The sequence below is a fragment of the Rhipicephalus sanguineus genome, chromosome 11 (assembly GCF_013339695.2).
Source record: "Rhipicephalus sanguineus isolate Rsan-2018 chromosome 11, BIME_Rsan_1.4, whole genome shotgun sequence".
NCBI classification, from domain to species: Eukaryota; Metazoa; Arthropoda; class Arachnida; order Ixodida; family Ixodidae; genus Rhipicephalus; species Rhipicephalus sanguineus.
Genome location: NC_051186.1, coordinates 124,050,970 through 124,077,310, shown reverse-complemented (window position 1 = coordinate 124,077,310; position 26,341 = coordinate 124,050,970). Strand labels below are relative to the sequence as shown.

The window sequence follows — 26,341 nt, the reverse complement described above, 5'->3', positions numbered from 1 at the left end:
TTGTCTATTCTGACACACATTCTCCCTAGTCTTTTCTGATACTCATAGACGGGAGAATGTGAACAGTGGCGCTTCTACATCGTTTTACAGTTTACTTAAATATAACACATGTTTTGTTTACAGCTGGACAGCTAATTTGCTAAAAAGCTTGTAAGTGACAAGCACCTCCATTGAAATCTGAGGTGCACAGTGACACGATAGTAAGAAGAGCATGACATCACACGTATGTGCAGAACGAATGAAAGTGCAATATTACTGTGCTGCTCTTTGTTTAGAAGGAATTCAAACGATGCCTCACTGGAACCTCATACACTTGTGAGACCATTCTAAACTGCGCACATATTTATCTCTTCCTCCAGACTGAATCCAGCTGAAATAATTATTTGATGGTTTCAAATGCCAAATCCTTGGATGTATTGCAAGGACTATTTCATTTCTGTTCAGTTCTTTGTATATGCACTAACTTAGACTATGCATGCACTTAAGCATAATTGAAATATGAAGACATTCAGTTTAGCTATGTTAGACAACTTGCCAAAGACTTATACAGTGCTCTGGTGCAATCCTATGAGCGATATCTGTTGTATCATGAAGTTTCAGGCACAATTTATTATGTTAGAGGGTATTTTGACTACTGACGACGTGCAAAGGCCTTCTACGCAGTGCTTGGTTCCAATCTTATGACCGATATCTGTCGCATCATGAAGTTTCAGGCACGATTTATTATATTAGAGGGTATTTTGACTACTGACGACGTCCAAAGGCTTTCTACACAGTGCTTGGTTCCAATCTTATGATCGATATCTGTCGCATCGTGAAGTTTCAGGCACGATTTATTATATTGGGTATTTTGATTACTGACGACGTGCAAATGCCTTCTACACAGGGCTTGGTTCCAATCTTATGACCGATATCTGTCGCATCATGAAGTGTCAGGTGTGGTTTGTTGCGTTAGAGGATATTTAGACTACAGACAACGTCCAAAAGCCTTCTACACAGGGCTTGGTTCCAATCTTATGACCGATATCTGTCGCATTGTGAAGTTTCAGGCACGATTTATTATAACAGAGGGTATTTTGACTACTGACGACGTCCAAAGGCTTTCTACACAGTGCTTGGTTCCAATCTTATGACCGATATCTGTCGCATCATGAAGTGTCAGGTGTGGTTTGTTGCGTTAGAGGATATTTAGACTACAGACAGCGTCCAAAAGCCTTCTACACAGTGCACAGCTGCAATCACAATCTTAACATAACCCATTTTTTTGTGCACACTAACATGTTCAAATACAGTTTTTTCTGATATTGACGAACACTGGAATGATGTACCTGGTTCGGTTCGTGAAATGAATGTATCTGATTTTTGGAGGCGCTTGTATGATATTGGTGTTCTATTTCTCTCATTTTTTACCCAGTTGCACTCAACAGGTGGCGATATCTGCTTTTGTTGAAGCACTTATTGCGATATTACTGTATACATTCTTTCCTTTTGTATTCATGTACACCACTCCTGCAGTAGCCCTGCATTGGGCTGTAGTATTTGAAAATAAATAAATAAATATTATGACCGATATCTGCTGCACCATTAAGCGTTAGGTGTGGTTTGTTGTGTTAGCGGATATGTAGACCACCAAGAACGTGCGAAAGCTTTCTAGACAGTGCTCAGCTGCAATCTTATGACCGATATCTGTCGCATGATGAAGTGTCAGGTGTGGTTTGTTGCGTTAGAGGGTATTTCAACTACAGACAACGTGCAAAAGCCTTCTACACAGTGCTTGATTGCAATATTATGACCGATATCTATCACATCATGAAGTTTCAGGTGTGGTTTATTACTTCAATAAATGCTGTAAAATATGAAGTGTAAACATGTACTGGATGCACCAGCATATTCATGATAATTTTAATGGATTTTCTTGTGTAGGTATATGAGCCTGGTGGTTTATAAACCTTGATGCTACTTCATTTTTTGCTTTTTAGAGCCTTTAGAAAGTTTTTTTAGGCGTTAAAAGCTTCTGGAACAGGACGGGCCCTACGATATCTTCACCGAAAGTGCTGCTCGCAAATTTGCTTTCTGAGCCATTCCTAGCAACGATTATGCAATCAATGTACAGACACCATCATATACCACTCATTTAATTTCACTGAAATTCAAAGAAAAGACCTCTTGCACATCCAGCTACATGAACCAAATGCTGTATAAGTCAATTATAGGTCAATTATTCTTTGTTTTAGAGACCTGAATGATTTCTCAATCAAAACATCACGCTGTGCAAGTAAACAATAAGCAGGTATCTGAGTATGTTTTGTGCACTGCCTGGAAGTGTATAAGGCGTGAGGATAGACTGTTTAATTATGAACTCGATGCGTATTTTGTGGTGAACAGTGCATATTCATTTATTAGAAAACAAGAAAGTCAGGCCATACTTGCAGTGCTACAGTTTACCTGCATTTTGTTGCTAGACGGGACATAAGTAACTGTGAGTTTCCAGTAATGTTGGTTTCTTGTTTCCATGCTACTGAAAAAAATTTGAGTTAGTATGTATGCCTGCTCCAGGATTCGAACTTCTCAATGTTGGCCCATGTAATAAACTGTAACTCATATTAGGCAGCTAGAATATTAGTCACGGTGACACCCGTGGTACGCGGGAAAGCCGTCTTTTTGTTAATGTGAAAAGTATTAGTCGTTATTCGGCGAATTTTTAGGGCACCTCGTTTGGACTTTGCAGCAAACGTCTATTTCCTCTTTTTTTTTTTCTTAACTAAAGTACGTGCCAAGAAACGACGTCAAGCCCACCGACGGTGCGGGCGACGCCGCTCCCGTCCGCTTCTTTTTAGCAGCAACAGGAGCAGAACCATTTTCATGAACAGGATGATTATATTCGTGTTGGGCAATAATAGCATGGCCGTGAACAGGCGTCAACAAGGCGATCGCACAAGCGTTGGCGATCTCGCAAACATCGTTGGCTGTGTCCCGTGATGCAGACGTGAACTTAGCAGCGCACGCGCCGATTGCGCCGATGTCGATTACTTGTGCATACCGCGGTTGTTATTTTGGTCATTGCGATGTTAATTACTTCTTAAATAGTCAAAACAGTGGTGGGTGAAGCACAATCAATATTTTAACGACAGTCTAATTCGCTTCGATTGATAACGCGCCGTTCTAGGCTGTACATGGAGAGTTTTAAACGAAACGATCAAGCAACACTGTGCCTCTGCCAAAAGCGAGCGTCGGCGCGGTCGACGCTTGCCAGTGGTTGCGCGCCCTTTTCCTCCACGGAGCGCGCCGCGACGCATTTGACGCGTAGGCGCGTGGAACGCGTGCCGGCGCTTGCCAGTGGTTGGTGCTTAACGCAGAACGAGGAGTAAGAGGGATATTTTGTTTTGAGCCGCCGGCAGGAAATGGCAGAAAGGTCAACAGACTCAATGTGTTTCTTGAGGTCAGCAGATGTAGTGTCAGGGCTCAACTTGGACACAAATATAGCCCACTGCCGCTGGGGTCGTTGGGGGATTTGAGCGACTAACAAAATGGACGAGTCCATGGCTCCAGTAGATACATGCGTTTTTCTTTTCGTTTCCTTCCTTGCATTCACTGTGACATTGGCCGAAGAGGTTTCCGTACGATCCACAACGCGTAGCTTCAAATCACGCTGAAAAATTGGTGGTGGGGTAAAAGATGGGAGCGTTTCGGTGTTATGAGTCGTATCCGAGGTCGCGGGGGTGTCAGAGTTCACGGAAGACTTTGCAGCCGTTGGAGACTTTGCAGGACGTTCCCCTAGCTTGGGGGTGACGCACCGTGTCAGCTCATCGCGCAGAAAACGAACCTCACCACGAAGGGAGGCGACGATACGGACCTAACGCTCATCCACTCGGGAATGTTCCTTTCGCAGGCGCTCATTATCCTCCCGCAGCTGTGAGACCTCGTCAGTCAGGAACGAAATCCCTTCCAGCGCGTCGAGGAGCAGGCGGCGAAGGCCGGCTACCTCCTCGCCAAGGTCACCCGCAGGGGCGAGAGGTGGACCGGTTGGCGAACCACGTGGCGGCAGGGAACACGCCGCCGTCGCGCATACCTCCGTCTCGTCGTTAGGCCTGTCACCATGCTGGGCGGAATCGCACAAATTGCAGGAAAATGGACGTGATCCGGACTTCAACAGCTACAGATGGTCATCCGGCCAAGTCACACACTTCGCGTGCACACGTTTTTTGCAGATTTCGCAGCGGAAAAACTGCTGCTTACCGAAAAAAGGGCACGAGCAGAGCAGACACGCATCCCGGCTGGGCGCCATGCTGCGGGACTAATAATAATAATAATAATAATAATAATAATAATAATAATAATAATAATAATAATAATAATAATAATAATAATAATAATAATTACCGTTTCTAAATTCTGCGGAATACGCCTGTTAGGCGGGCTAGGTTTGTGCCACTTTTTCCCTGCCTAGTAGAACTTTTGATTATTCATAGAATCATAGGTGTCGACGCCTATAGGTACCGTTACGTTTGCTGTAATACATAATTACCTGGTGGAGACTTGCGGCCGTTTAGTTTCGTCCATGGACTATCGCGCTCAGTATGAGTAGGTTGCAAAGTGGCGCCGATCATGGCAAATTTCGAGTTAACGGGAGAGAGTTCGGCAGCTCGAGCGAGCGCGCATCGCTTCTACTTGCTTATATTCTCGCCCTCCCTGTGCCCTGCTGTGATATTAGCTTCCAAAATGACAGCTTCGAGGCTGAAAGCGAGCAAGTGGGGGCGATACGCGCTCGCACGAGCTGCCAAACTCTCTCCCGATAACTCGAACATTAACAATGATCGGCGCCATTGCGCAACCTTGCAGAGCGCTCGGCCGCGAGCGCGCGTGATGTAGCTCATGCGGAGTACGATAGTACATCACATTGATTGCAGCGCTTCAAATACATACTAATCAGTAGCCATTGGTCACTCCGCGCTCACTGCGAATCGACTCTTCGCGACTTTTGAATGTTCCAGGCTTTTCGGCGCATGAAAAACGTCCATCTAATGTTTGGGAGCGTTCAATACCGGACACTTTTCAGAGCTTTACACTTCGTCGGTCTGATGATCAGCTTCAAAAGAAGCACATGCGCAGGGCTTGGGTTTTTCATGTAGTGTCGTCACTTCTTGAATCATTAGTGTTCAGTCTCTACCCAATGACGCAAGATTATACATATATATATATATATATATATATATATATATATATATATATATATATATATATATATACAACGTTAACGAGAATAACAGACAATAATACCAAGGAAAGCATAGGGGACGTTGTTTGTAGTAATGAGGATATAAATGTAAACAAAGTAAAGTGGACGAAAACATAAATTGCTGCCGCAGGTTCGGTCCCTTCGGCGGCAAGCTCTCTTTGCGTACACTCTTTATTTTCTTCACATTTATATCCTAATTACTACAAATAATGTCCTCTATAGTTTCCTTGGCATTATTGTCTGTTAATTCTCATTATTATTGTGTCTAACACGAGCCCTAAATGTTCTCTTCGTTTCTTTATATATATATATATATATTTATATATATATATATATATATATATATATATATATATATACATATATATATATATATATATATATATATATATATATATATATATATATATATATATATATATATATATATATATATATATATGTTGTTACGTAGACGAAGTGAAGGAAGACGAAGTGCTGGACAGCCCGACTGGCGCGCGAGTGTGCTGGTCAGCCAGCTTGACTCGTCTACCAATTCTTCTTTGTAAATATACATTGTATATACCAAAACAACCCCGTATCATATTGGTGGGCGTGCGGGGTACTGCAGCAGGCAACGGAGCTCCGCAGCGGACGTCGCATCGCCCTCCCAACCATGGCTAACGCTGAGGCTTCCGCATCAACGTCGCTGTCTCCATCAACGTCGCCGTCCCCACCACTTGTTTTCGTACCACCTAAGGATCCCGGTACGTTCTGTGGGACCGATGGCGTCGACGTTGAAGACTGGTTGGCCATGTTTGAACGCGTGAGTGTACCGAACAGATGGGACCCCACACTTCAGCTGGCCAATGTGTTGTTTTACTTGAGGGGCACCGCAAAGGTGTGGTTCGAAAACAACGAAGAAGAACTTACTAGCTGGGACCGATGCAAAGAAAAGTTGCGAGAGGTCTTTGGTAAACCCGCCGGCCGTAAGGTCGCCGCCAAAAAGGAATTGGCCTGCCGTGCCCAATCTTCCACGGAATCATACCTCTCCTATATTTAGGACGTGCTGGCTCTCTGCCGAAAGGCCGACAATGACATGACGGAAGGTGAGAAGGTCGGGCATGTGCTGAAGGGATCGCCGACGACGCATTCAACCTCCTGATGTGCAAGGGCTGCTCTACCGTGGATTCGATCATCAAGGAGTGTCGTCAGTTCGAACAAGCAAAAAGCCGCCGCATTCTCCAACCGTTCGCCAGACTTCCAAACACCGCTGCCACGTCGACGTGTGAAGACCAGTCGACACCGCAACATTCTTCGCCGCCGGAAGACCTTACACGAATTGTTCGTCGTGAACTGGAGGCGATGGCGCCCTCCGCATTCTATTCACGCAGCACCGATGCCCCTGTTACCGTTCCTCTCGTTCAAGCCATCGTTCGTCAGGAGCTGGAAAATATCGGAGTGCATTCCGTGTGTTCTGTTGCCACGCCCAGAGTCAGCGAACATCCTTCTGCTATGTCCTTCTCAAACCGACGATTCTCTGCACGTTCTCGCAACCCGGCTGAGTGGCGAACTGCAGATGACCGCCCAATATGTTTCACCTGCCACCGCGTTGGACATATTGCTCGTTACTGCCGCAACACATGGTCCTCGGTACCTCGTGCAACAACCAATATGACCCGTTTTGACGGTAATGCTCACCATTTTTCTTTTCGCTCCCGAGACCAACGCCGCTGACAATGCCGCTCGGAACACTTGGTACAGCCGCTCGCCTTTGCCACGTGGACACCAATCTCGTTCGCCGCATACACGTCGCCCATCGTCCCGTTCGCCACAGCCACGACGTCTATCGTCCCCCGTGGCTTTCGGCCGCACCATGTCGGAAAACTAAGAAGTGCAGCCCCCGGAGGTGGTGCTGCATTGACGACTACGGCAGCAAATCCTCTCTCTGTACCCACTAGACGAAGTGTCATTGACGTTAAAGTAGATGGCGTACCTGTCCAAGCACTTGTCGACACTGGAGCGAACATATCGGTAATATATATATGAGAGAGAGAGAGAGACCATAAGCGCAAAGACCTGAATAAATACTAGACAAGAATAAATATGACTTTCAGTTCACTCGCTCAGGCTGTTTGAATTTTTAGTTTTGGGACTATGTTATTACATCATCTTCCTGGAAAGTCAATATATTAGGAATCAAGAGCATAAGAATGAAAGGGTGTTGGTGTCTTTTGCTAAAGTGTACTACACTGTAAACCACATTATACCCATATGGGTGTAAGTTGGTGACTATAACTCACAACCCTACACCCCAAAAAATAGGTGTGTCAAGCAGGACTATACCTATACAATAGGTGTAATTTCAAACTTACACCCAACAGGTGTGAACATTTTTTTAGGTGTAAGAGCTTATTACACCCAAACGAGAAAAAGGGTGTTAGGTGTTTATGCACAATCACACCCAAACACCCAGGCAACAATTTCCATAATTCGAGTGGTTCCCCCTCCCAGTTCGCTCCCATTGAAACGCTAGAAAGCTTACCCTTTGGCTAGTCCTTTCAAGGGCGCATGACCTATTATAGTGGCTCCTGCCACAGTTGGAAAATCCTGGCTTCAGCACTGCTTTTATGGTGCATATGAAGCACAGCATAAATGGCCCTCATATATACAGTAGAGCACTGCACGGGCCATCATTTTCGGCCCGGCCCCGGGCCCGGAACTCGTTCAAGTTTACCCGCCCGAGCCCGGCCCGGTGGTTCAATGCGCGAACCGGGCCCAGCCCAAACCTGAGAAAAAATTTCACCTGCCCGGCCCGGCCCGGCCCGACGGCAGAAGAGGCCCGCCAGAGGCCGGGGCCAATAATATATGTGGTGTCACCAGAACATAGAATCTACAGCAAAGTGTTAAGTGGAAAATATCTACCCTTTGATGGCGAATGTTTGGCTAACAATTCTACATTAACCTACGGTAATTTCGTGTAAAAAGGGGCTCACGGTGCAAACAGTTGGGTGGACATACGGGATACAATGAATGTTTGTTCGGCAATGATATACTCCACCTTTTTTTTCTGCAAATGCAATGGGGATCATCAAGTGCGTTTTGTAGCAGATATTGCAGCAAGGAGTGATTTGCAGCATGAGTTCAAATTCGAGAGGAAGTACAATAAAAAGAAAGGAGACAGAAAACAGAACGCTCTCTTCAATTTGTTTTTATTGCGCTCTTTACTGAAACTTTTAACATGCTCTAACGACAAAGCCAATGTGCACCCGGCTTCTAGGTATGTGACCCTTTACAAAAAATCTTATTGAGAAATTATTGAAAAGCCACTGGTCAATGTTGACGTATAATATTGAAGAGTAATTGTCTGTCCATTGAATAATCATTCATTTCAATGTCGACACCTATGAAAAATTATTGCCACTGAAACTTTACAATTTCATTGACAGAGAAGTTGTTGAATAGCAGTGGACTTGTTATTTAAAATACATTGTGCACTGAGAATTCTTCTTCACTGTTCTGTTGAATAATCATTGAGCTACAAGTGAAGCAGCATTGAAATTTGATGATGTATTGGAAGTACACAACGAGTATGTTTTAATAGTTAATTTTAACACGAAAGTGTTTTATGCCGGGGTCCACCAAGACTTCAGTGACGTATTTCCGTCACGGAAATGACGTAGAAAAAATTTACACGATCAAATGTCAAAGAAAAAAAGTTCCATCAACGGGCATCGAACCCACGACCGCTCGGTCCGCAACAACGGATGCCGAGCACGCTATCCACTGCGCCACGGCCACATACTCCAAAGCCTTTACAAACGCGCCTTTTATATCTACCACTCTCCCGGTCGGCGGGGTGGTGTTGCCCTCTGGGAGCGTTAAAGTAATTCGTCATTACTGTGGCCTCCGCGATTAGCACCTGCAACGCGTTACACGTCCATCCCATTCGGCGCGTTTTCAATAGAAGTTCAATTTTGTCAATGCCTTAACACACCGCGAGGTGGCGATCTTAGACCAAGCGTCGCAAAAGCGTTGGCCTCGCTCATTGCATCACGCTAATCCAAACCGAAAATAGCTCTGCGACGCGCGCCTGCCTCACCTGGCTGTAACACCGCGTTCACCGCTAACGCGCTCGCCTCGAAAAAATCGCGGCTGGGCTACCGGGGCGGCAGGACGCACTTTGCGTTCCCTCTAGTGCGGCCGTGGTGTTCAGTCGCATTTTAACATGCCGCGGGATGGCGAACAAGTTCAGCGTTCAATATGCGACGCTCTTCTGGCTATCACACCTCGTTCTCTGATTACGCTTTCACCGTTAACTACTACAGCTACCACAAGGGTTTGCTTAATCATTGAACATGGACGTTAGTCGTCGGAATGGAGATGCACCACCAATCATCGAAGTGGGTGCACCCACGTTAAACGGTGCCATATTAATAATAATATCTGGGGTTTAAAGTCCCAAATCCACGATGTGATTATGAGGGACGCCGTAGTGGAGGGATCCGGAAATTTCGACCACCTGGAGTTCATTAACGTGCACCTAAAGCTAAGTACACGGTAAACGGTGCTATAGCTGCCAGACATCAATATACATTGTGCAAACTCGCTTATATCAATTCACTTACTTCTGTAAACATTCAGTTACTTCTGTAAGGGCACGTTTTACTTTCGTGTTATTCCGATTCCTATGAAGGAGGGATCAACCATCTTTTTTTTTGTAGACGTACAAGTGAAAACCTCAGTACGAAAAATGCCTACTGAGGCACGTGGCTCAGTACTATTGAGGTCCGTGCCTGAGTAGCCATTGTTCAAAACGTCTGACATAGAACCTCTTGAAGAATTCCTACTAAGACAGGTGGTTAGAATGTGTATTGCTATTCCCCATTGTATGTTTGGGGTTCATGTTCACTTTTCCTCACTTGAATAAAAGCTGCTGGGTTGACTTTCGCGGGTTTGTATGAGCACACAGCTGTCTGTACATGTGCACTGCATATGCATGCTTGCATAAAGAACTGTAGGATGCCTGCACAGTTCGACTGTTATTGTGGCAGACTGTGCCAACTCACTCTGGATGAGAAACAGCAAGCTATATGTAAAAAAAGCAGAGAATAACTTCAGCTGAATTACCCTAGGTAAGTCACAACTACACGGAAACAGATCGCGCTTTCAATAACTGCAGTAGTCGTAACGCTAGTACCAGATCTTGACCTGCAAGGTGGTGCCGGTGGGAGATTTTTCCTGTGCGTTGTTGAACAATAAAAAATTCGCAGCGTGCGCGTTAACTAAAAGGCGAATTCTTCTGTCTCTCATTCCCCATTAGCAGCCATTGGCATGTTCCAGTAGGAAACGTTAGTAGAAGTAGAAGTGTAAGTGTTAGCTAAAAGCCGACTTCTTCTGTCTCTCATTGCCATTAGCAGCCATTGTTTACCTCCAAGGTAGTGCCTGGTGAGATTTCTCCTGTGCGTGATTAAACAATAAAAATTTTGTTCAAAACGCCGTTGATTGATGAAATAAACCAACGAAAGACGCCATATGTTTTCTAAAAGCAAAACGAAAGAACGCCAGATGTTTCTAAAACAAAACGAAAAGACGCCAGCTGCTTAACGAAAGACGCCAGATGTTTTCTAAAGCAATGGTTTTCTAAACAATGAAAATTCACAGCGTACATGTAAAATTAAAGTGAGCTGCAAGTCGTCATAACTCTCATCGAACCTTTAGTATAAACGCGCCCGATCTCACGTCGGTGATGTACTGGGCAGAATTCACGGAAGACTCACGGTTTACCGATGGACCTCCGCAGCTTCGCCCACTCACCATCATTCACTCCGTGGATATGCTGTGATTTTTATCGCCTGCTATAATGCTTCCGTTCTTGAAAGCGTGCGTAAACTTGAAAACAAGGAAATCTGGGCGAGAAATAAAATACCTGGACAGGGGCACATAATTCAACTGAATGACACACATACAGACACTGAATGAATTCAACTCGTTTATAAGTTCTGTGACCTTTAGTTTTCTTTCAAGAGCCCAGGGAAAAGAAGAAAACGCAAATGTGTGGACTTCTATCTTTATTTATGCAAAAAACTGCAAATAACCTAACCATCAGAGATGAAAGCCATAATTTGTTTGGTGCAGCACTTATTTCAAAATATAAGTGGTGAGTCTCAGCTGCAAACGAAAATGAAAAAAGGAAATTGTTGTATACATTTGTACATAGAAGAGGACGGTGTGAACAGGCGAAAACTCGATAACATTGCAAGGGCTCCAAAGGGGCGAACATGCTACAATTAACTAGGCTGAAGCGACACCCGGGAGAACGACAGCTTTGAAGGCGCTCGTCGAAACAGTCAAGGCAAAGTAACATCATAGCACTACAAGACGCCCAACTACTGTCCCTAAAACACGACTTTAAACACTCACACCCCCACACATTCGAAACTATTCCACAGTAGCGCAAATAGCGCAAAGTAGCTTTGCAGACTCAGGCTAGTAGTACAGGCGCTTGAACGTAAACATTAATGCATACCTTGAAACAAGGTCTAATAAGCGCTGCCAATAAAAGTCAGTACGTTCGAAAGTGAACGGAAATCGCAACCAACATTTATATTAGGATAGTGTAATCATGGATGCCGCAAAAATTACGCAGTCACGTACTTCTGAAACACGTCGCGCATGTGGCCCGTGGTGCAACAAAACATGCATTTTCATTTTTCATGGTTTTCGAATATAATTGTGCGCAGGTAAAGAAAATGAACCTACCTTCAACAAGTACAGATGCCTGTAGTTTAAAGAATCTGCAAATCCAAGCAATGGTAAACGCACATCAAGGTGATGGCGTCCGTCCTTTCATCTAAGCATAAATGAAGCTGCGAGTCTCGCACCAAAACTGAGACGTCCATTTCTCCGCAGGAGACGTTACGGGACTATAGGCCTAACTCCAGTCCGCGTATAACAGCCACTAACAGTCACTCCAGAGGAACGTAGTGCTGAACATGCCGCGAAGTAGCTTCTTCACAGCTGCATTCATAATTTCCGTGAATCACAGCACCCGCAGAGCACGAAACAAAGTAAGAGGAGACGAGCGCGGCGAGCGCGACCGACACGTCCGTATTCCGCGTGCTCGACTGACGTCACACAACGAGACAACGGCGACAACGGCCACGCGGATGGATACACCGGACACAGCACCAGCGCTACGAAGCCCGTCACGAACTTAGGCGGTATTCGCTGCTATTAAGTTATGTAAAGCTTGCTGGTTAACGACCTTCGCACTCTCCATGCTCACTGACGCAATGCAACACAACGCATTTATTATTCTTTTGGCGTTATTTTCTTCGTCGCAATAAGACATGGTGCGCAAGCTCGAGTTCCAGCGTTTAATGCCATCTTCGACAAATCGCACCGGTGCGCACCGGGGCACCCAGGCGCTACGACGATTGCACGAAATGGCGCACCAGGGCGCCCCGGTGCGCACCAGTGCGCTTTGTCGAAGATGCCATATGTTTCACCGTTTTTTGCCTGGAGCAAACGGCGACGTAGCGTACGTTTGCCAACAGCAGGAGTAGTAATAAAATAAAATGAAAAGGAAAGATAGTCGCAGGTAATCACATTCCTCTGATAGCTCGTTGCGATGAGCTTTGAGATACACGGTCTATTGGCCGCGAGATCGAGCGGAATCGCCGCCTGGCGGCTACTGGCTGAAGCGCGCCTAGTGTGGATTGCTCCATGCGTCGTCTGCTAGCCGCGTTGTGTTTGCATGTGCGCGTACGTCATGCAGGTCCTCAAAAGGCGGTTTGTTCCGTTGCGTTGGTGCAACTTTAACCGCTCGTACGTATGCCTAACAACATGTAAAGAAGCATTTGGCCTTCATGGCTGTATATGTACTGTAATAAGATCAGTGAGTGCACTTGTCGAGAGTGCTGTGTGTGGTCGTCGTACCGTCCGTTCACGAGAGTCATATCAGTGTAGGTGCAGCTCTGTGGTTCAAGCGCATTGCAAAGTGCACTTAGCGTTGTCCTAAAGATGAGAAGTAATAACTCTAATGTGAATATAGCCTTTTAGCGGCTCGGTAGTTAAAAAAATGTTCTCATGCACTTGCGCGTTGTGGTTAGGTGTATAACTTCGGGACTGTCGTTTATAGGTTACGCGACGAGCTTTAGTTGCGTACGGTCCTGGTTCCACTGCAGAGGAATATTTCTGTCAAGCCACGTCAGACATTGCGGTAGCTAAATTGTCCCCTAAACAGAACAGAAAATGAAATGACACGGAAATCGCAAAACTGAGCTGCCTTGCGTAATTATAACTTGTGGCGAAATGTATGCAAAGACACGCGTGTACTTGCGAGGTAGCTTATGCCTCTCAAATTTGCGCTGTGGCACGTTCAGTGTCGGAAGTGCGTCAGGCCTCAATCTCCTCTGCGAAAACCCTTAAAAAAGAGAGCGAGCGAGAAAAATATATTCATCTAGACAAGCAGTGGCGATAAACTCGCTCGCGCATTTTCATCGCTTACGTGGCGTGTGAGGGCTCATAAAACGATACCCTTTACAATGCACCAGATCATGCTACACACTTGCCGCGTTTCGGTGCACGTACGTGCCCTGCGGAATACTGTGAACTGTTCTCGCGGCCGTGTAAACGCAATGGAACATGTGCGAACTAAAAAAGGGCTCGGGGACTCTCGTTTAAACAGACTCATAGCCAAGCGCGAACAAACTTCGCATTTACAGCGGAGACGGTACATGAATGACAAAGAACAAATTCCATGAAAGAATTTTCTTCTTTCTCGATTGATTCTCGCTTAATTTTCCTGCGGAAGTATAGGAAAATCAAAGCACAGGGAAGCTTCCCCGAGCGTTCGCTTACTGCGACCGTCTTCACGCTCGTAGAGCACACCAGCAACAAGCATATAAATGTACACATTAGCGAACTTATCGCTGACTACTCACCATTCTTTCTCGTCTGCGAATGCGAATGCATCGTCGTCGAAGTGCTTGCTGCACACCATCGCGTACTTGGAAGGCGTCCTGCCGTTATGAAGCCTAAAGAGCCACAGTCGGCGACGTTCCGCGTCGGTGGGATAAAAATGGAAGCTTATCCCTGGCTCTGTGCAGTATGTGCGGCATTGTGGCACCGAACAAAACCTCACCATCGATAACGAAGAGTTTTCTGTGGGTATGGAACACAAAATCACGATGTGAAAGCAGAAGCCCCGTGCACTTTACACACACCACACGAAACCAGTATCTACACTAGCGGGGTGACGGTGCTGCCGCCTATAGGTCCATCTCCCCGCGAATAGTCGACACCGCGTACAGGCAGGCGTTGTACTACGCGTCGAGACGTCAAGGCCCCCACTATCCATAGGTAGATGGATAGTGAGACCTTTACGTCGTGCCCGCGATAGCGTTAACGAGCTCGTTTCGCAGGAATTCCGGTGTCGGCGGCGGCTTCTTTGGTTGCGAGAGAAAAAGCAGCGTTCGCTGTGAGCGAAAATTCGAGGCAGATGCGAATAAAGATATGAGCCAGAGGGAACCCGCACTTCGGCTCTCCTTGCGGCACGGTTTGGGTCTCTACCGAGAAGCGAAGGCAGGCAGCGATCGGCAAGGCGATACTCACCAGTATACATTGGGCACGCAAGACATTGTTGTCATAAAAGTGTGATTGAAGAGGGCGAAAACCTTTACCTTTACTGTACATTTTTCGTGCGTGTTTGTTTACGCGCGTCCATGTGCGTGCGTGCGTGCAGATATCGCTATCACGTTCAAGCTTAACGGTTTATAACTTTTTGTTACTCGCATGCCTCCACGGCAGCACATATGTGCTCGGCTGCTCACCCGAATATTGCGGGTTCAATCCTGGCCGCAGCGGTAGCTTTTTTAATGGAGGTGAAAGTGCTAGAGGTTCATTTACTTTGATTTAGGTGCACGTTAAAAAGCCCAAGGTGTCTCAATTTTCCGGATATAAGCACTCCACAACGGACTGCCTTATAATCATATTGTAGTTTCGGCGCACAAAACAACAGTAATTCATTAATTAAGCATTTTTTGTGTATTCAGCTGCAGTACAGTTTCTGCGCACTACTGTGTACTAGGAGGTTACACTTACCTGCGTTGCTTCTGTTACTAAAGCAACAAGTCAGCAATGCATTCTTGCCGCATGAACAGTTATGTTGTGGGTCATTCGGTTAGAGCTAATTAGAACGGACAGACTTAAACAATCACGTTCAGGTGTTTGAACTGGAGTGCATAAGACTTGTATATACTCTTTCATCAAACAATCACCCAGTTGTTCAACATAAGGTGTTCACCTTATGTGCTGATGCTGTATCATTGATTCGTCTCTGCAGCGTCATGTTTGGTCATGTACTCCCTTGGTTGTCCCTTTGCTGTGTTCGAATAAACGGTCATTATTTTATTTTTCACCTTTCTGTGCTATAGATGTGACTGACTGCCGTAGAATAGTAGATCGGCAGTATGTAATAAAAATAAATGCAAAAAAATTACAGCATATCCACGTGGTGAATGATGATGAGTGGGGCGAAGCGAACTCGCGCTGCAGCACGGCGATGGCACTGGCGCGAGAGTGGTCCTTCTTGATGCAAGATATTGTGACTAGATTGTTTGAGAACCACAATCTGTTGCACACACTGCAACTATGGCCGAAACTGTTATCACGGAAGTTCCGCTGGAAGCGCGCGTCGGCGCCTTCGGGCAGAGCCCGCCTGATGCGTTTTGCAGCCACTTCACGCGCTCGCACAACCTCGAGCTCTGCCTGCCGGCGCGCGCGCTTTCTCGCCGCTTCACGGTCCTTCACATTTTGAAGATCCGATTCGCGCCGCAGCCGTGCAGCTTCGGCCTCACGGGCTAGAACAGCGGGGTCTTCTCGCCGCAGCCGTGCGGCTTGTCGAGCAGCTTCGGCTTCGTGGGCTCGAACGGCGGAATCTGCTTCGCGGCGTCGACGTGCAGCTTCGGCCTCGCAGGCTCTCACCTCAGAATTCTGTCTGCGAGGGCGCGCTGCCGCCTTCCGTGCCCTCCATTCCGCAGCCTTGTCTTCCATCTGGCGACTCCGAGCTAAAGAGAAAGCGTGCCAAGAGGGAGCCTCAAGGCTCGTTACTTCTGAAATGTTGTCTTCGGGTGTGGTTGAAAAACGAGACGTAGTAAAGAACAAAGAACGCCACACAGGCGAACACGCAAACGAGAGTCTCACTCGTCGACGTCGTCTTCTTCTACTGCATACCAGAACGCGCGCTTCTCACGAGCTAGAGGTGGCTACTACAACGCTACAAACGGAGGATGGACAGACCCACGGCATAAAGAGCTTCGCTCCTAACGTTTTATCCCAGAAATGTCCAAGTGCCACGGGTGACACCTATGGGCCAATTTACTGCGTGAATTGACCCATAGGTGCAAAATTCAAAGAACGCCCATAGTGTTGTAAAACGAACATACACCTACTGTACACCCAAAAATAAAAAAGGGGGTGAAAAGAAGATATTACGTCCTTTCGGATAATATTGACACAAAAATGGGGTGTACGACAGGTGTTTATCTCAAAAACACCTTTACGGGTGTGATACGGTTTGCACTGTACTGAATCGTTTTATTGTGGTTTGATGTAACGTTTAGTACACTGCATACCACTGTATGCTATGCGAATTACTACGCAATGGGAGATCGGTAAAAAAAAACAAGAAAGTTGAATTGAGCGCCTCCATCATGACTTTAAATTTAGAGCGCCCTCGTTACAGTGTCACCCGACAGCTTTCACATGGACTGGCCAGTTATGGTAACTTCAGGTAAGTTAAGTAGAGCAAAAATGTTATCGATTTCACTATAAATGGCGTTCTTCGAGTATGGTGTACAAAATATGCTTAATGCAACATAAATATTTGCATTAATAAGGTGGTGCATACCTTTCTGGCAACATTTCTTTCTACAAAAGGTTACATTCTATGTTAACCAATATATGCCCAGTGTCCTACATATAGGACGCTTCTTTGATGCACTCTAACATCGCTATTTCTTTAGCTGATGACTAGCGCCACCTACAGCACATTAAGCATGCCTCAATGTCAACGTGTGCAAGCCTAGACATTGCTTGCTTTTCTTGCTGCCACGTGCCGACCGCTTTCTCCGGGCAAACGCGTGCTTTGTGTGAAAGACGTCATGGAGAGGAAGAAGTACACGTGAAATGGCAGACGCTTTCTCCAGGCAAACGCGTGCTTTGTATGAAGCACGTCATGGGGAGGAAGAAATGCAATGTTGGTGTGCACGTGAAATGTTTCAAGGCTTACCACACCCGTACATAGCACCCATAATGCACAGTGTCCTATATGTATAGGACGGCTTGAAAAACAGTGTTGCGTTTACCTGGCAGTAAATAAACTTGTGCATTCTTTTGAGGGTAGAAGTACACTTTTGTGAAACAAAATATTTGTTTTGTCATTTTTTCCGAGTTTGGGCATATCTGGGTTAATACACGCAAAGAGAGACCTACCATGGAAGTGTTATTTTGTTGTTTCGGTTTGCTTTGTCAGCTGCTCCAATTCAAACCTTTCGCAAATGAGCAAAATGGTTTCTGCAGTACAAGACTTGAATAAAGCTTGGTGTGTGCGCAGTGACTTCATAAGGTTTTCTGGAGACAACAGCGGGCATCCAGTTTTAAGTGACCTTGCTTTGTAACTGATCACCCCTCCGTCGTTTCTTTTATTCTGCCTTAGCAGAGGAACACGAAAAAGTGCGCCAAACATTCGGCGTTGATAATAACGTCTTGGATCCCTTGGTTACTGTTTGGTTATAGCATATCGTAAAACGGAACGCAGTATATTGCCACGCACGCTTGGTTTTGTATATTATGTGATTGGATATCACTAAAAACACGGCTATCATCGCTTGGCGCAGACGGTGCCGCAATTTTTGGGAAACTTCTCGATTGTTTTAGACCATTCTGATAAAACTGCATCGACGACAGAAGCAGTCGACACTATTCTAGAGCTAACGTGAGCCGCTGCGATAACGCTGGAATTTTAGATCATTCATATGTAAAATATATGAATGATCCACGACCAATGATAAACTTAACGCCAACAGTAATTTCATCGCTGCCAACGATCAAATTACCCACGGCCGATGAAATGATCGGCGCTATCAGTATACAGCATGTATTTGTTGTACTTTGACGCGTTATTTCCTGGGTACAAGATGACCCAATAAATAGTGTCGTCTTTACCAGTCCCACAGCCGCCTTCTTCACCATCACGACCACGTGGCAATAAGTGATGGTTATTAAAGACGAGCGGTATTTTTGTCTCCGAAACTCGAAGCTAAGCCTGGGGGGACAAATAAAACGTACTGCCGTTTACGAAGTGGGAAAGCTTTTAGAGTTCTCGCGTGAGCTCTCCAGCGCGCTGAGAATGATGGCCCTGCTGCGACACGAATGGAACTAGGTTTACAACCTTCCTAGTTGTTATGGCCGACCGTACATTCCGCCTTTTGAGACTCTCCCCAAAGGTGTGACGAGGGCTGACGCGCTTCTTTGTGCTAGATGCTGTTCAGTACTCACTTGTGACAGACGCGGGCACGTGCAAACTTGCCACGGCACAATGACGGCGGACTGTCTAAAGCCGCGTCGCTTAGCCGTTCTGTATACTCGACGTTGATCCGCCGTCTCTCGCGAAGAAGGTCCTTGGTCCAAGCGTTTTAAAGCCGCTCTGAGGTTCGGCGAAGAAGTGTGGCGCCATTTGAGCAGATGAGTAACGAAACGTAAGCCGCGCGGGCGACACACGCTGCACCAATGGCGGCCCTCTATGTCCTTTTGGCCCTCTTAGGTAAGCGAATCAAACAACTACACAACGGGTTGCAGTGGGCCCGAAACGTAAGAAGCATGCGCACTTGATAGTATGCCATGTATGTTATTTCGTACATGGGGCCATATTATTATCAGCTCACAGATATCAAATTTACAAACCTCGATAGCATATTTTTTGTATTGACAGGGCTGCGTGAGCAAGTGCAGGCACCGTGAGCCAGAAAAATCACGAAATTTATGCATCTATTATACCTAAATGTCAACATCTTTTTATACCCTTTTGGGACATTACGTGTTTTAGTAATGTAGTGAAGCTAATAGACTGAGTCCCTGCAGTGCACTCTTCGTTTCTGGCCATAATTTCATTCGTATCGAGGCTATAAAGTTTCAGCCTGCACATTTTTCTTATCGCCAGCAGTTACGTAAATCCGCATTTCACACTTGTGGCTCCATAGTGCGCATACATAAAGGGACGTAGTTCAGCAGGTTAATTTTTTCTTTGGACTTATCTTCCGGTGCAACATGAATTTTTTCTTTGGACTTATCTTCCGGTGCTGGCTTCACTGTAGCAGAGCAGTATGGACACGCAGCACCCAGCGGTAAATGCGACCAGTTCCACGCTTAGATGACAGCCGGTGTAAGAGGCACCCCGGCCCGAAGCCTCATAAGCACGACTTTCTCCGACCTAGTGAAAGCGGCCTGATTTTTTACGGTGTCACAGGACTCAATGCCTAACGGCTCTTTATCATTTTGCTAAGCGCGGTGAAGCATAACTTGAGGAGAAAGCGTACAGTTCCAACCCAACCCCCAACTTCCCCGATTTTAGCAATACTTATTATTCGGCTGAAAATAAAGCTTGATCGGTTACGTAGGCTGCCGCCACGTGAATTTCGGTGTTTTCCATCCATACTTCAACGCACTAAGAAAAGGAAAGAAATATGTTGCTTTTTCGGTGAGCCCTGTTTTGCCACGTATTTGACTATCTCTTAAAGGCCACTTTAACTCTCTTTTGGGTCCCACGGCTCTCCGACGAGAGTATAATGATGTGCAGCGTGTTCACGTGTCCCTTTAAAGATAGTCATGTACGGACGAAGTCATGACTCACAAAAAAACGTCAATGGGCTCTTTTTTTGTTAGAGTGAATCTATAAGAAAAAAGAATGTTATTTCTTTGTTCACGGCCGTGCTTTAGAACTAATACATTAGATTTTGTACTACAAGAGGTTCTCCTAGACGCAAACAGCTAAGCGTGGTCTTCTACTTATGTTTGTTTTAGGCCTACGAACACTGAGCGACATAATCAGAAGATTTCGCCAATTTGTTCATACGGAATACTGTGACTTAAATTGGTATTGTAATATTCGAGAGAAAAAAAATCGGCAGAACCCACGCAGTGTGAGAATAGATGTAATGCGAAGCAGCCAGCAAACAGCTGCATACATCGTCTTCTTTGTCATTGAGGATAATGAAGTCATTCATGTCGTGACATCTAAATCGCCATATCTCGCGAGATTGTCATACATGCATGCGTGTACAAACTGGTATATGCCATGCTAATGAAACATATATTCTGCTACAAATATAGGATGCGTGACCTGCTATTTATGTTCGGTACTCTTGTCATGCCATACCAATTTAGGCATATATCCAGTTAACAAAATGGCCGCGAGTGCACCATGACCGTGGCGTCTAATTCATACCTACATGGCATGCATGTTATGATTTTTGTGTTACCACCTGTTATTTGTGTTCGTCAGACAGTCACGCCGCGCAATACCAATTTTGGTGTATATCAAGCTAGCGAAACGGCCGCCAGCGCACCATAAGCGTTGCACGTAAGTCATAATGTACATGACATACGTGTTGTGGTTTTCATGTTACCACCTGTTATTTGTGTTCGTCAGACAGTCACGCCGCGCGATACAAATTTTGGTGTATATCAAGCTAGCGAAACGGCTGCCAGCGTACCATGAGCGTGGCACGTAAGTCATAATGTACATGACATGCGTGTCATGATTTTCATGTTAATTCCTGTTATTTATGTTCGTCACACGGTCACTTCGCGCGATACCAATTTTGGTATATATCAATCTAGCGAAATAGCCGCGAGCGCACCATGAACGCGGCATGTAAATCATGCTGTACATGACATGCGTGTCATGATTTTCATGTTAACTCCTGTTATTTGGGTTCGTCACACAGTCACGGCACGAGATACCAATTTTGGTGCATATCAAGCTAGCGAAACGGCCGCCAGCACACCATGAGCGTGCCACGTATGTCATGCTGCACATTACATGCGTGTCACGATTGGCATGCTAGGACTTGTCACTTATGTTCGTCATACACTTTTGTCACGCCATACCAATTTTGGTACATAACAAACTAACGAAACGGCCGCAAGAGCACCAAAACAGTGGTATGTAAATCATGTCGTTCATGACATGGATATCATGAGTTCCATATTATGACCTGTCATTTATGTTTACCATAAAGTCATGTTTCGCCATACCAATTCTGGTGTAAATCCAATTACCGAAACAGCCAGGAGAGCACAAAGTCGTAGGCGGCTATATAGATAGATAGATAGGTACGCTCAATGTCGTAGAAGTTCGCTAAGAAATGCTTTTAATATTGCATTCGCTTATGTCTTATGTAAACGCTGCGTTTCTTTCAGTCGCTCTTGTTGCAGTGCAGGCGACGTCAGAGAGCAGAAGTAAGAGACAAGTTGTCGGACCCGAAGTACTTCCGAACTCGGTAGTAAGTATCGCTCTTTTGAAAAAGTCTACCATAAAACAAGTATACTGCAGGATCATACCAAATTCATCAATACCTGGTCTGCGATTTACTACATTGCGGATCCTGAAGGCTAGCACGCGAAAATTATTCGCACGTGTCGTCATAATATCCTGCTTAAGATGTTCGTCAGTTTCGTGAAATGTAAACTCTCTGTTACGCATACAGTTATACCTCAACACCTGTACCTGCTGTAAAACGCTTTCAATTTCTTTTTAGACTAATTTAAAGATCAACTATGCACATGAGCTAAATATATTTAACCACATCTACACATCAGGTAGGGTATTATTATTATTTTTATCGAAACTGATTTGGTTGACGAAGCCGCAGTTTTCCCTATTTTTGATCAGTGAATTCGCGATATTTTCTAGAGGTGATATTTCAATGAAAGCGAGACACTTTCAATAAAATTCATAAAACGCACCTCAAGCATACCTCAGCACTTTCATGCGTATGTTATTCCAAAACTGCGGAAAATAGGTTGACACAGTTTCAACGTAAGCGTAATTACATGTCCCCGCCCCGCGGCGGTGGTCTAGTGGTTATGGCTCTCGACTGCTGACTAGTGATGCAGAACTATCGATGGTACTATCGATACTATCGATAGCTGGGTCACTATCGAACTATCCATGGTAACAAATACTATCCATAGCGCTATCGATAGCAAATTCGATGGTACTATCGATAGTATCAAATCGACAGCACGTACTCGTTGCAGAATAAACTTGATTCCCCGCACGCGTGGTACAAGTCGAGCCGGAGGAGCAGGCTGAAGGGCAAGAAAGTTGATGTGCTTGTGTTCTTCACCAGAGTGCTTCCCTGACACATGATCTCAAAGTCAAACTGTTCAGCTGCAGCAGAAACGAAGCCCTTACATGTGGTGGAACTGCGCGGCTTCAATTTTATTTTGCGTGTTATGATTTGAAAATAAAAATAATGTCAAGAACTAAGTTTGTTAATTTAAGTTGTAACTGCTTGCTTTTAGGTATAAATTTCTTGATTGACATATTCCGCCATTTTCAGTGAGCAAATAACTTATTTCTCGCGCCGAAAATCGCTCATAATTTAAGCAGAGTTGATAGTAGGCTATCGCAAATATTCTCGGAATATGGCCGGCTAGAAACAGCATCATTATTCACACCACTATCGATGGTGTTTCGTGGTTGTGAAGGTGAATAATGTTATAGCAAGACTGGGAAATATGGAGCTCATTATTTATGCGAACACTTGCCCAGAAAACCAAAACTCAAGATACAAGCGATACACGCTGCGCACTGATAGCGGCGAGAACAGTGGTCGGCCGTCGAGTAATCTGATCATCGGTGGAATGCGTAATCTTTTATACATCACTTATCGAACCTTCCAGCGTTATCGCTGGTGCTTGCTTAAGCTCTCGAATAAACTTGACTATTCGCGTCCTGCGCGCAATCTTAGCAGAATGACCTCAAACAATCGTGAAGCTTTATTTCGGCGCTCTCTGCGTCAAACGTTGCTAACAGTCTTTGTGGGTGAAACCCGAATACATAAGAACAAAGCAATAAACACGCGTGGCAGTAATATCGCTAGTAATATTTACGATAGTACTACCGATTGCACTATCGACAGTTTGTTGATAGTAGTACTATCGATCGTTCGTTTACGCTATCGATAGTTTAAAAAAAAGACTATCGATGCTATCGATAGTCAATTTACCGATAGTTCTGCATCACTACTGCTGACCCGAAGGTCGTGGGATCGAATTCCGGCCGCGGCGGCTGCATTTTCCATGGAGGCGAAAAGGTTTGGGGCCCGTGTACTTAGATTTAGGTGAACGTTAATGTACCCCAGATGGTAGAAATTTCCGGAGCCCTCTACTACGGTGTCTCTCATTATTATGTCGTGGTTTTGGGACGTTAAACCCCAGATAATAATATAATTACATGTTCCCTTATTTACCGAATTTAATGCAGTGCTCTCTACATCGCATTTACTGGACAAGTGGTGAGCAGCCGGGTTTCGTCAACCTTGTGGAATATACGTACTCTAGGTGTTTTTCCACACACGAGCAGACGGGATGTTCTAGCCAGATACAGCTTCATTGTAAAGATACAGTTCCTGCGAATATCCCAAAGACTGCACTCAAATTGCTTTCCGCAGTGAGTGGGTATCGAGTAAAGTAGTTCTCCTCATTTATTTTCTCACGTCGCTAAATTGTTGATCACCGTGCGGTTTTCCACAGGTGAGAGTACCGTTCACGATGTGCCAGGCTAATTTCAACGACATGGTTCCTTGCACGGTAAGTTTAAATTATCTTATCTAAAAGCCTGCACCTAGGAAACGAGAAGAAGATCACAGTACGGGTCCTCATTTGATTATTTATCAAATATACTACCATAACACCGACTTGTTCAATTTATTTGACAGTGCATACGGGCAGTTACAAAATACGACTGCGTCAACTCCTACAAAACCGGCTCTATATAAATAGGATGTATGCTGATGTCAATAGTAAATGCGATTAAGTACTCGAAAATACGCATTCATGGAGGCCTTCAGTATCGTCGCCGGCATTTCTCGCCGTACTGCGCGAAATGGAGTGTGTTTCTTCAGTTCATAGCGACATCTTTATGGATGTGTCGACAATATGTGTCGATGCAATTGTTTTTTTTTCAATTCGGCTTCCTTCTTTGTCCTGAAAGAAGACCCTTCCTGTTCGCCTTTTTTCTCCAGCGTCGGCAGACAAGAGAGGGACAGAGGCCTGATGAGCAACTCATCCGGCATTATGCAACGCTCAGGCAAATATTATATTTACAGTTGCGTCACTATTTTAACCTTGTATTAAGAAAAGTAGTCCTTAGAATTTCATAAAGACAGGACACCCTAAGTTCACTCCTGTTAGCAGGTGGACACATGTACACTTTGTCTGGTAAGAAAACTTATCTTGGATATATCTGTCCATGTGCTCGCGGAGCATGTATTTACGCTTACAGTTCTCATCTTACGTTGTCTTCTGAGCGCTTCAAGCATTTGGACGGGTCCCTGCTCTCCTGTAATAGAGTACGAAGTGCTATAAATCGTTAAACACTATTTCTAAACCTACACGTTGCCAGTTCGTGCGAGTTGCAGCGAGGTTTTGCTGTTCTCCCCTAGCACATGCACACCAAGCGCAACAATCTTCATTTCACTTTGTTTTCATTATTGTTGCAATGTGACTAAGCTTTTGCGACTGTACTTGCTGTGTATGACGCGTGCGCTAAGCTGACGAACGTCCAGACGCCGCCTAGCGTTCTTGATGACACCGCGTTGGTAAAGTTACCGAGATGAATTCTCGTGGTCAGGTCATTACCGAGTAGGAAAAAAAAATGGAGCTCGCATGTGACAACGGCGGTGTTACAATTGTAGACAGCACCGTAGACTGACAGCTTAGGAGACAGCATCGAGCCCTAGGCGTCCGGGTAATGGAATGCGTGTGAAGACAGCTGTGCAATGTAACGCCACCTCGCGTCGACAAGAAAAAGCTTATAAGAAGTGTTACTTTTTAAACTTCTGTCGTTTACAAATCTATAGCGAACTTAACGTGGCTTACATTAGCGACAAAAAAGTGTCTACTTGTGGGCAGACGACCATAACGACGTGAACCAAGCTCGAGTGTAGCCTAGCTATCCTATCATTCCGCTGACCCGCCATCTTGATTGGACAGCAAACTAGCCTGCACTGTATTTGGCTACGATGTTGTCCTCGTGAAGCTGTCTATTTTTGCCCGCTACGTGATATCTGAAATGGAACTTAGCATGGCCGCTGTCCGCTTGGCTGTCTACTTTGCCGTCTTGGTTGAGCACTGAAACACATCAATTAATGAGGATGGTGGTTCACTAGTCGTTGACTGCCGACTCTACGCAGGTGTCCCCACTCGCAGTAGACTGTTTCCAAGCGAAAGGAACCTGCTGCCGGGGAGCGTGCGTCTGCAACTCTTATCCGAACCCATGCATCATGGAGGTTAACCCATACATGGGGCGTCGAAAGCGTGCTGTCCTGGCGCGTTCCTACTCACACGATATTAATCGATGCAAGCATTCCTGCCTTCGAGGCTGCGGTACGCCTTACTGTTCGCCAGGTTCCAGCCGGAACTCCTGCAAAAAGGCGTGCCTGCAGAGGTGCCTTGAAGAGTGCGACAATTGACAGGGGTGGAGCTCTTTCTTCTGATGAATCTACCGATTATCAGTGAGCTAATAAAAGTGAAAAAGTCTAAAGCCCGCTTTCTTAGAGACACACTCTTTAACACGTTTCACTATTGTGGGGACACGTGTGCTGGAGCACTAGAAAGCCGAACAAACTTCTTGCAATCGCTTGCTTTGCCGTACTTATGTGTCATTCCAAAGGATATTACATAGCTGGGCACAGCATAAGAAGTATTCGGCATCTCCTCCCCAAGCGGAGATTCGCACAAGCATGCACCAGTAGGCGCGCACTTCAGAGCGATCTCATAAGCTGGACGGCCGGTGAACCGCCTTCGCAGAACATTGCTGAGTGCATAGGTGGG

General features: G+C 45.4%; 1 protein-coding gene across 1 annotated transcript in view; it reads left to right on the top strand.

The window, feature by feature from the left end:
- The window catches only part of LOC119373462 (uncharacterized), a 36,930-nt gene extending 10,895 nt beyond the window's left edge, over positions 1 to 26,035 (top strand). Inside the window, exons 2-4 of the mRNA XM_037643490.2 lie at positions 21,701 to 21,783; positions 24,041 to 24,097; positions 25,702 to 26,035. Of these exons, the coding sequence (XP_037499418.2) occupies positions 21,701 to 21,783; positions 24,041 to 24,097; positions 25,702 to 25,980 (419 nt within the window). The 3' untranslated portion in view covers positions 25,981 to 26,035. The remainder of the gene's footprint in view (positions 1 to 21,700; positions 21,784 to 24,040; positions 24,098 to 25,701) is intronic.
- Positions 26,036 to 26,341: the final 306 nt, after the last annotated feature.